At 48.4% G+C, this 10,242-nt stretch overlaps 1 protein-coding gene across 2 annotated transcripts in view; it reads right to left on the bottom strand.

The window, feature by feature from the left end:
- Positions 1 to 3,027: 3,027 nt before the first annotated feature.
- The window catches only part of Batf2 (basic leucine zipper ATF-like transcription factor 2), an 8,563-nt gene continuing 1,348 nt past the window's right edge, over positions 3,028 to 10,242 (bottom strand). Inside the window, exons 2-3 of one of the 2 annotated variants that reach the window (XM_021205134.2) lie at positions 9,240 to 9,344; positions 3,028 to 4,168 (exon numbers count right to left, since the gene is read on the bottom strand). In XM_021205134.2, the coding sequence (XP_021060793.1) occupies positions 3,494 to 4,168; positions 9,240 to 9,344 (780 nt within the window). In that variant the 3' untranslated portion in view covers positions 3,028 to 3,493. Of the gene's footprint in view, positions 4,172 to 9,239; positions 9,345 to 10,242 lie in introns of both variants that reach the window. The other variant, XM_021205125.1, reaches the window with a different exon arrangement.

Raw genomic sequence — 10,242 nt, 5'->3', positions numbered from 1 at the left:
TGAAAAATTTAAAACTTAAGATAAAAAAACCACCATAAGTGTGTGTATGTACACACACACACACACACACACACACACACACACACCTCAAATTGGCAAATGCTGGGTTGTGATCCCAGCACTTGGGAGGCAGAAACAGGAAGATTACCTTGAGTTCACAGCCTGTATGACAGTGTAAAAGAAAACAGAAAAGAAATAACTCAATGTTGGAGCCCTTTGTCACATAGCAACAGATTGCCAACATGCCTCCTGCAGACCTCAGGATGTAACTGAGCCTCTTGGAAGGCTGGCGCTGGCTAGCTAGCTGTGTTTACACATTTTGGCGCTGCACAGATAGAGCGCCTGCTGCTCTCCCACCCCCACTCAGGGCCCGGCTCCCACCCAAGGCTTTCACTGTTTGTGTGTTTAAGAAAACACAGGATCAAACCGGAAGGACAATTCTAGAGCTACATTCTAGCTTTTCTGCTTACAATGTTGCAAATATCGGCCCCTCTTATTTAGTAATCTGCCAAGCGGGTTGGAGAAATGGCTCAGTGGTTAAGACTGCTCTTCCAGAGGTCCCGAGTTCAATTCCCAGCAACCACAAGGTGGCTTACAAGCATCTGTAATAGGATCTGATGCCCTCTCCTGCCTATTTTGAAGTTAGTAACAGTGTATTCATATACTTAAATATATAAATCTAAAAAAAAAAAGATTAAGTAAATCATAAAAAAAAATCTACCAAGCACTGTTTTTGTTTTGTTTTGTTTTGTTTGTTTGTTTTAAGAGTGCAGGTATGAGCCGGGCGTGGTGGTGCACGCCTTTAATCCCAGCACTTAGGAGGCAAAGGCAAGTGAATTTCTGAGTTCGAGGCCAGCCTGGTCTACAGAGTGAGTTCCAGGACTGCCAAGGCTATACAGAGAAACCCTGTCTTGAAAAAACCAAAAAAAAAAAAAAAAAAAAAGAGTGCAGATATGATGTGGGAGTATGGGGTGCTCCACGGCACACCTGTAGGGACATGAAGACCACTTCCTGGACTCTTCTACTTTTATGTGGAACTCGGGTCACCAGCCTTAAATGGTGACCACCTTTGCCATCTGGCCCTCCAGAATATTATTTATTCTTAGAAGCTCTTCAATAGTTGCCAAATAAGCAGTGATCTAAGCAGTCCTTTCATATTTGAGCAGAAGATCGAGGGTTTCCCTCTCCGCCCCTGTTCAACAGCATTTGGCCTGTTTAGCAATTGGGATACCAGGCAGGAGGACTGATGCAAGTTTAAGGCTAACCTGGGCTACACAGTGAGTTCCTGGACAAGTCCGGGCCACACAGTGAGAACCCTGATGGCTAACATGCCTAAGCAAAATCAATCGTCTCTGCTTTTCTCTTCTGTCGTGTGTGTGTGTGTGTGTGTGTGTGTGTGTGTGAAGACTGCCTTGGGTGTTGGTCCTCATGTTCTGTCTTGTTTGAGGCAGGGTCTCTTGCTCTCTAGGGTATACACCAGGCTAGCTGTCACAGTAAGGACTGTCCATGGGCTTTCCCGTCTCTGCTTTACACCCTGTAGGTGAGGAGACAGGGAGGGCTACAGACACATGCTCCTGGGCTCGGCTTTACTCGGGCTCTGGAGATTTGAACTCAGTCCTCACTCGTGGACAAGGGCTTTACCCACTGAGCATCTCCCCAGTGCCCAGTCTATTCCAGGCCTCTTCCCTCACTGATGCCACAGGAAGTAGGTCGGGTTAGGCCATCCATGAGGAATGCCTCCTTGAAGATTCTAGATCTTTTTGTTTTTTTTTCTTTAAAAAAGTAAAAGTAGGGGGCTAGAGAGATGCCTCAGTGGTTAAGAGCACTGACTGCTCTTCTGAAGGTCCCGAGTTCAAATCCCAGCAACCACATGGCGGCTCACAACCATCCATAATGAGATCTGACACCCTCTTCTGGAGTGTCTGAAGTCAGCTACAGTGTACTTACATATAATAAATAAATCTTTTTAAAAAAAAAAGTAAAATTAGTTGGGCAGTGGTGGCACACGCCTTTAATCCCAGCACTCGGGAGGCAGAGGCAGGCAGATTTCTGAGTTCGAGACCAGCCTGGTCTACAGAGTGAGTTCCAGGACAGCCAGGGCTATACAAAGAAACCCTGTCTTGAAAAAAAAAAAAAAGAAAAGGTAAAATTAATTTGGGGCTGGGAACACACGTGGAAAGGCTGCTGGAAGAGCGTGGAGGCCAGCGTGGTGGAGTCAGCTCTCCTTCCCGCTGTGCGTGTTCCAGGACTCCAGCGCCTATGGCAGGCTTGCATGGAAGGCACAGTTCATCCACTGCGTATCACCCAGCCTACTCTTTCATTTTGAAGACCCCATGGTTTCAACAGTTAGAGTGTATGGGCCTAAGGGTTGTCTCAGGCCTAACACTACTTGTTCTTGTAGAGGATCTAGGTTCAATTCTTTTTTTTTTTTTTTAAGATTTATTTATTTATTATACTGTAGCTGTACACTGTAGCTGTCTTCAGATACTCCAGAAGAGGGCGTCAGATCTTGTTACGGATGGTTATGAGCCACCATGTGGTTGCTGGGATTTGAACTCCAGACCTTCGGAAGAGCAGTCGGGTGCTCTTACCCACTGAGCCATCTCACCAGCCCCTAGGTTCAATTCTAAGTGCCCACTTGGTGGCTCACACCATTTATAACTCTAGTTCCAAAAGATCTGATGATATCTTTTCTGACAAACTATGCATGTGGTGCATATAAAGATATATATATACATATATATATATATATATATGTATATATATTATGTATAATATATATACATATATATGTATGTATGTACACACACAGGCAAAACCACTCATACACATAATTTTGTTGGCTTTTCACTTTTTGAGACAGTCTCTCCATACCACCCTGGCTGTCTTGGAATTATGTAGATGAGGCAGTCCTAGAACTCACAGAGATGCCTCTGCCCCTGCCCCTGCCCCTGCCTCCTGAGTGCTGGAATTAAAGGAGTGCACCACTATACCCAGTTCTTTCATTTGTACATATACATATACATATTTTAAGAGGCAGGGGAACATTTTATTTACCATCCTATGTGCCAAGAAGTGTGCTCTGATCCAGGAGTGGATTCACTTCTGACACACCATCTGTGTGTGAAAACCTGGTGAAGAGCTTGAGGCACTTTGGGGTGCTGCAAATGACCACCCTTTCAGAGATCCCACTTACTCTCCTAGCTGTCACAGCCCCAGTAGTCCCAAGAGCCATGAAGGAGCCATTCTGGGGGAGCCTGATGTCAGTGTGCAGAGCTGGGAGTCCTTCCAAGAAGGATACAGGCAATGCTCCAGCCAGGTTCAAGGTTCTTGCACTCGGCCCTCCCATCATCCTTTGCGGTACTGAGGGACAGGATGGCTTTGTGTGGTCCGCAGTGGTAGGCACTCAGTAACTCAAGGAAGAGCAGAAATGGAGGAGCTTCCTGGGTGCTCAGGCTACCTTCAAGTAAGGCAGCCCCTCGCTAGACGTAGGCTAGAAGTGGACGTTTGCAGAAGAGAGCAGGGGGAAGGCCGTGGGGGCCTGTGGGCTAGGGGCCGCAGGTGACTTCTGCCAATGAGCGGAGGAGCCAGGCAGTGCAGGCAAATGCTCTCTGTTCTGTGGACACTCTGGTCCCAGAGCAGCTGGAGAGTCGGAAGATGCCAGCCTGCCACTGGTGGGCTGCTCCTGCCTGAGGGGTTGTGGAGGGACCAGCTGGTCTTGGGGGCTGGGTATGAGGGCATCAAGCTTAGAGAAATACCCCGGCAGGCTGGAGTCAGAAGATGATGATGCAGACAGGACAGGGCTGGCAGAGAGCTGGGCTACAGGAGTCCTCACCATGAGAGGGTCAAAGGCCAGTGAGGGCAGGAGGGAAGGAGACTCGTGATAGCATGGACCTGGAGAGAGATGCTGGGCTCGGGGAGAGGAGCCCGGAGTCTGGAACGGGCCCAGTGGTTCCTGGCAGCCATGGTATCCGTGAGGAGCAGGTTGTCCTGAGAGTTGCTTGGCCTGGATTGGGCATCCAGAGGGCAGCAGAACAGGGCAGGGATCACAGTCCACTCCACACAGGCGTTCATGCAAATGCAGTGTCCGGCCCCACCCTGCCAGTTCAGTCTGCAAGGCCTGGATCTCCTTCCGAAGGGCGTGGTTCTGTTTCTCCAAGGATTCGTGCTGCTGGAGGAGAAACAGGTGGCAGGGAGGGATGTCAGCATCAGGACACTATCTGGGGTTCTCACTGCTCTAGGATATGAATGTCCAGATAGACTCTCTTAGCTATTGTACCCTACCCCACATCCCCAGTGAGCTGTGACCTTGCCAGAAGATCCCAGAATGGCTCTTCTGAGAAGCACCGTTTCTCATCTAGGATCTATCTCCACCTGGCTACCCCGACCCCGTCACTTCATTGGCCCATTCAGTCACAGTATTCTTGTTTAATGGATCTGGACTGGATCTCTGGTTGGTTGGGAGGGGCCACTGTAAACAAATAAGGAGGTAACAGGAAGACATTGGGTATCTTCCTCTCTCCCTCTCTGCCTCATATTCCCTTGAGTCTGGATCTCTCTATAACCCTGGAGCTGGACATTTTAGCCAGCAGGCTCCTGGGATGTGCTTGTTTCTGCCTCTACAGCTGCAGCACAGGCACAGGTGGCCACACCCAGCATGTTTTTTATTTTATCTATCTATCTATCTATCTATCTATCTATCTATCTATCTATCTATCTATCTTATTTTTGGTTTTTCGAGACAGGGTTTCTCTGTATAACCCTGGCTGTCCTGGAACTCACTCTATACACCAGGCTGGCCTCAAACGCAGAAATCTGCCTGCCTCTGCCTCCCAGGTGCTGGGACTAAAGGCGTGCTCCACCACTGCCCAGTCAGACTCAGCATTTTTAACATGGTATTAGAGATCTGGTCTTCATGCTTGCACAGCAAAGTGGCAAAGCATGATGGGAGGGCTTGCAAAAACAAGCAAGGCTGATGTTTGATCTTTTGCTATGTATTGTAATACTAAATTCTGCCCTCACCTCCCACCCCTCACCCCTGCCTGGGTGACTCCAGGGTCAAGTGAGGCTATGTGACCTTGTCCCCCAAGTTATCACTGATTGGTGAATAAAGATACCTATAGCCTATAGCTGGGTAGAATTGAGAAGGTGGGTTTGGTGTTCCTCGTTTGGGATCTGAGGAGAACGTGAGAAGAGAGAGAAGGTGGAGAAAGCAATAAATGCCATGGGGTAAGAAATTTCAAAACGGGCTGGTGAGATGGCTCAGTGGGTAAGAGCACCCAACTGCTCTTCCGAAGGTCCGGAGTTCAAACCCCAGCAACCACATGGTGGCTCCTAACCATCCGTAACAAGATCTGATGCCCTCTTCTGGTGTGTCTGAAGACAGCTACAGTGTACTTACATATAATAAATAAATAAATCTTTAAAAAAAAAAGAAATTTCAAAACATGGCCATGAGGTCTGGCCAATTGTAATTAATAGCAGCCATGGAACATAGCAAATTACAACTCTGGGTTATTGATAGGGAATTAGACACAACAGCATAGGAGGAAGATATCTGCCCAGCTCTACTGCTGATTAAGGTTTATTATAAATACAAAGGCTGTGTGTCTTTTATCCAGGAACTGAATGGTCAAAGGAAGGGTAGAAACCTCCAGATTGAGATTAAATACTTTCTACAACAAAGGTTCTTACATATTAAAACAGATCTGGCCTCCAGGTTCTCCCAGCATCCCTCAGTCCCTATCAGGCATTGCTCTCTACTCTGAACTTTCCAGCCCAGGGGCTGGGCTGCCCTTCCCCAGGGGCTCTTCCCTATATAATCCAGACATTTTGGTCTCCTCCCTCTCTCCTTCTCTCTCTTCCCTGTGTGTGTACATTTTCTGTTTCTACCCCTCCCCCCTTGGTGACCTCCCTGGTCTCCGTCCTTGGGGCCAGTGAACTCAACCAAGAGTAGCTTCCCGATAAACCTGCCTTTAATATCATCTAATCTGGCCTGAATTGGCTCAGTTCACCATCGGAGAAATAACTTCTAATTACCCACTAAAACATCTCCCTGTGTCCAAGTTTTTTTTGAGACAAGGTCCTCCTCTATAGCTCAGGATAAGCTTCAGCTTCAGCTTGTGGCCGTCCTTCTTCCTCGTCTCGGCCTCTGAGATTACAGGCATGCATCATCATGCCCTCCTGTGCCACTGAGTGTGGACTGAAGCTATTGAAGGTTCCCAAGACTCCAGGGTCTGAATGCATTGCTGTGGGACTTCAAGGTTCTCTCTTAATTCCTGTCCTTCCCCCTGGGATCTGCCTGACTGTTGTTTGTTCTGCCGGGATGCTCTGAGCCCCGCCCCCATGCTGCTCTAGATATGGCCCTTATAGGGCAATTCAAGGTCATTCCTTCTGGATATATTGAGTCTGCTAAAGGCCAGCGCTCAGCCTCCGGGTCCACAGAAGACCAGTAAGGCACTATAAGCGATTCAGGGTAATGTCCCATAGGTGGTGGGTACGTACCCCTGGGCCAGCATTTTCTAAGCTCTACCCTGCTAGGTTCTGAAAACTCACAGGACAACCATCGACATGCAGTTTTGTTTTGGGGAAGAGCTGCATACAGCCTAAGCTGTCCTTGAACTCCCAACCCTCCAGACTCTAGTTCCCAAACCTTAGGATCACAGGCACAACATGCCAACCTGCCCACCCACCCTCCTCTCTTATCATTGTAAGGCTATTGATCCTCCAGGAGTAGAACCCATTGGGGCGTGTGCTGCCATGCAAGGACTGTGCTTCATTTATTTATTTATTTTTAACATTTTTGGGGGAGTGGTGTGCGCCATGACCCACATGTGGAGATCAGAGGGTTGGTGGCACTACGTGACTCCACAGATCAGGCTTTTCTTTTCTTTTTTTTTAAAGATTTATTTATTATTATATATGTAAGTACACTGTAGCTGTCTTCAGATATACCAGAAGAGGGCATCAGATCTCATTATGGATGGTTGTGAGCCACCATGTGGTTGCTGGGATTTGAACTCAGGACCTTCGGAAAAGCAGACAGTGCTCTTAACCACTGAGCCATCTCTCCAGCCCAGATCAGGCTTTTCTATCCACGCCTCACATCCCTCCATGCTGAGCTTGCACGTCTAAACACCACTTACGGTGCTGGTAACCGCAAGGATGCGGGGAGAGAATTTTATCCCCACATCTTGTAAGTCTGAATAACTCAGCCTCCTTCAGTCCCCTCTGTGGACATTCTGAAAGGAGAAGCTTCAAGGGCATTCTGCAGGACATGCTTTCTAAAGATGGAAAAGCCATTTATTTTCTTTACAGAAATTTAAAGTATATTTTATTTATGTATGTATGTATTTAGTGTGTGAATATGTACATGGGCACATCTGACCCAGGTGTGAGGGTCGGAGGACAACTTTCAGGAGTCGTTTCTCTTCTTCCACTGTGTGAATCTCAGAAGTGGAGCTTAGGACCAGCAAATGCTCTTACTGCCTGAGCCCTCTCTGCAGCTCCAGAGAGGGTATTTCTAAAGCATCTTGGCTTGGGGCACAGCTCAGTTGGTAGAGTGCTCACCCGGCATGAATGAAGTCCTAAGATCAACCCTTGCAGCACATATACTAGGCATGGTGGCACATGCCTCTGATTCTAGCAGAAGCATCACTGGTTAAGACAGTGAACTGGTCCTCCAGACGGCCCAAGTTCAACGCCCAGCTCCCAGTCAGACAGCTCACAACCACCTGTAACTCCAGTTCCAGGGGTCTGACATCTCAGGCCCCCTACAAGCACACAGACACACACATATAAATAATTAAAAATAAAATAAGCCGGGCATGGTAACGCATGTCTTTAATCCCAGTACGTGAGAGACAGAGGTAGGCGGACCTCTGTGAGTTGCAGGCCAGCCCCGTCTACATAATGACCAGGAGAGCCACGGCTAGACAGAGAGAGCCTGTCTCAACAAATAGATAAACAAACAGACAAATACAAAGTAAGCCAGTCTGGTGAGGTGATTCAGCAGGGACAGGTGCTTTGCCACAGAAGCTTGATGGCCTGTTTGATCCCTGGACCCATGCAAACACGGAAAGAGAAAAGTGCTTCCACAGAGCTGTCCTCTGGCCTCCACAAGCATGCTGGGATACATATGCCCCCTCACACTTACAAGCAATTAAAATCTAATAAATAAATAAGTAGATAACAGGGGCTGGAGATGCAGCTCAGTGATAGCATCTGTCCAGTACCACAACCCTGGTCTGGAGTTGTGTTTCCCAGCATCCAGAACACCAGACAGAGCAAGCGAATGTGTCCTCCCGCACCGTGTGTTTCCAGAGCTCCCTATCCTGATGCTGTCATTTGCTCTACAGTAAATTGTGAGGCCTCTTTTTTCTGCCAGGCCCTGTTGTAGATGATTGCAAGCAGAATGGAATGGGACAATCCGGTGCCCCCCATTGGCACCCGGAGTCTCAGGAGAGAAGCACCATAGGAGATGTAAGAGAAGGCTACTGTAAAGGATGACTAATCCACTCACGAGTTAATGGATGCAAGGGAACAGCGTAGATGACATATGGCATGAAGGCCACTGGGGAGGGTGGGCTGATCCACTTGTGGGTTAGTGGGTTATGTTTCTGACATACCCCTTCCACACCATGCCATGCCCTTGCCTTGCCTTGCCTCCACAAGAGGTCCTCACTACCTGCTGGACAGACGCTGGGTCATGCTGGGACTGCTTCCCAGTCCTAAGAACCATGAAATGAAACTCTGGTCTGGACCTAGAGCGATGGCTCATTGGTTAAGAGCACTGACTGCTCTTCCTGAGGGAGCAGACTCCATTCCCAGCACCCACATGGGGGCTCACAACAGTCTGTAACCCTTGTCCCGGGGCCTCTTCTGCCCCCTTCTGGCACTCATGAGCATGGCATACATGATGTCACAGACATATATATGCTGGCAAAATACCAATACACATTCACATAAAATAAAACAAACTTTTAAAAAGAAAGGGACTGGAGAGATGGCTCAGTAGTTAAGAACACTAGCTGCTCTTCCAGAAGCCCTGAGTTTAATTCTCAGCACCCGCAGGGTGGCTCACAACTATAACACGATCTGATGTCCTCTTCTGGCATGTAGGTGTATATGCAGATAGAGCACTCATAGACATAAATGTTTTTAAAAGATAAGAAGAAAGAGAAGACCTCTTCAGTGTAAGTTACTCGGCCTTTTGAACCAAGAGCGAGGCCATCCCTTACCTGGTGCAGAGCGTCCGCCTTACTGGTGTGCTTCTGCCGGCTGCGCTGGGCAGCCAGCCGGTTCTTCTGCTTCTTCTTCAGCTGTTTCTGAGACTCCCCAAGGTCCTATGAGGAAGGAGGCAGAGGTTCTGGGGTCCTGACAGCTGCTTGCCTCCTCTACCTTCATCAGCTACTTGGAACACTGTCTTTCTCAAGCCTAGTCCCTGAGAAGTCCTGTTCTCCCAAAGTCTGCCTCCTCCCTCCCATGGAGCCAACAGTCCTCCTGAAGACACTGCACTCCTTACAGTAACGCCAGCCCTACCCCGTGTCCAGCTTACAGCTTACATAATAAGTAGGGAGGGTGGGATTAGATTAGCTGAGAGTAGACACCCCAGAATGAGCTGCCATTCCTATGATCTTCCAGGCCACAACCCCACAAAGGCAGCAGGGTCAGGGTCTGACATGATCCCATGTGCCTGTCCCCAACTCAGTCTAAAAGTGCTGGCACTCACTTAAACAACATTTAATGTTCTGTGTGTGTGTGTGTGTGTGTGTGTGTGCGCACACACACCGTAGGAGGACAACCTTAAGTATCATTCATGCTCAGAAGCCATCCGCCTTCTTTTAATTTTTTAAGTCATGTGTTTATGTGGTGACCTGTGTGTGCATGTGGGTATCCGTACCCTTGGAGACCAGAAGAAGGTGTTAAGTCCCCTGGAGCTGGAGTTGCAGGTGATTTGGTTGTGAGCTGCCCCATGAAGGTGTTGGGAACCAATCATGGGTCCTCTCCAAGAGCAGTAAGCACTCCGAACTTATAGACCATCCCTCTGGCCCCCACCTTGTTTGTATGTGAGACATAGTCTCTCACTGGCCTGGGACTCACCTATAAGACTAGGCTGCCTGGGGCTGGTGAGATGGCTCAGCAGGTAAGAGCACCCGACTGCTCTTCCGAAGGTCCTGAGTTCAAATCCCAGCAACCACATGGTGGCTCACAACCATCCGTAACAAGATCTGGTGCCCTCTT

Source organism: Mus pahari, chromosome 1 (assembly GCF_900095145.1).
Source record: "Mus pahari chromosome 1, PAHARI_EIJ_v1.1, whole genome shotgun sequence".
In the NCBI taxonomy this organism is placed as follows: domain Eukaryota; kingdom Metazoa; phylum Chordata; class Mammalia; order Rodentia; family Muridae; genus Mus; species Mus pahari.
This window is presented reverse-complemented; position numbering and strand designations above follow the sequence as displayed.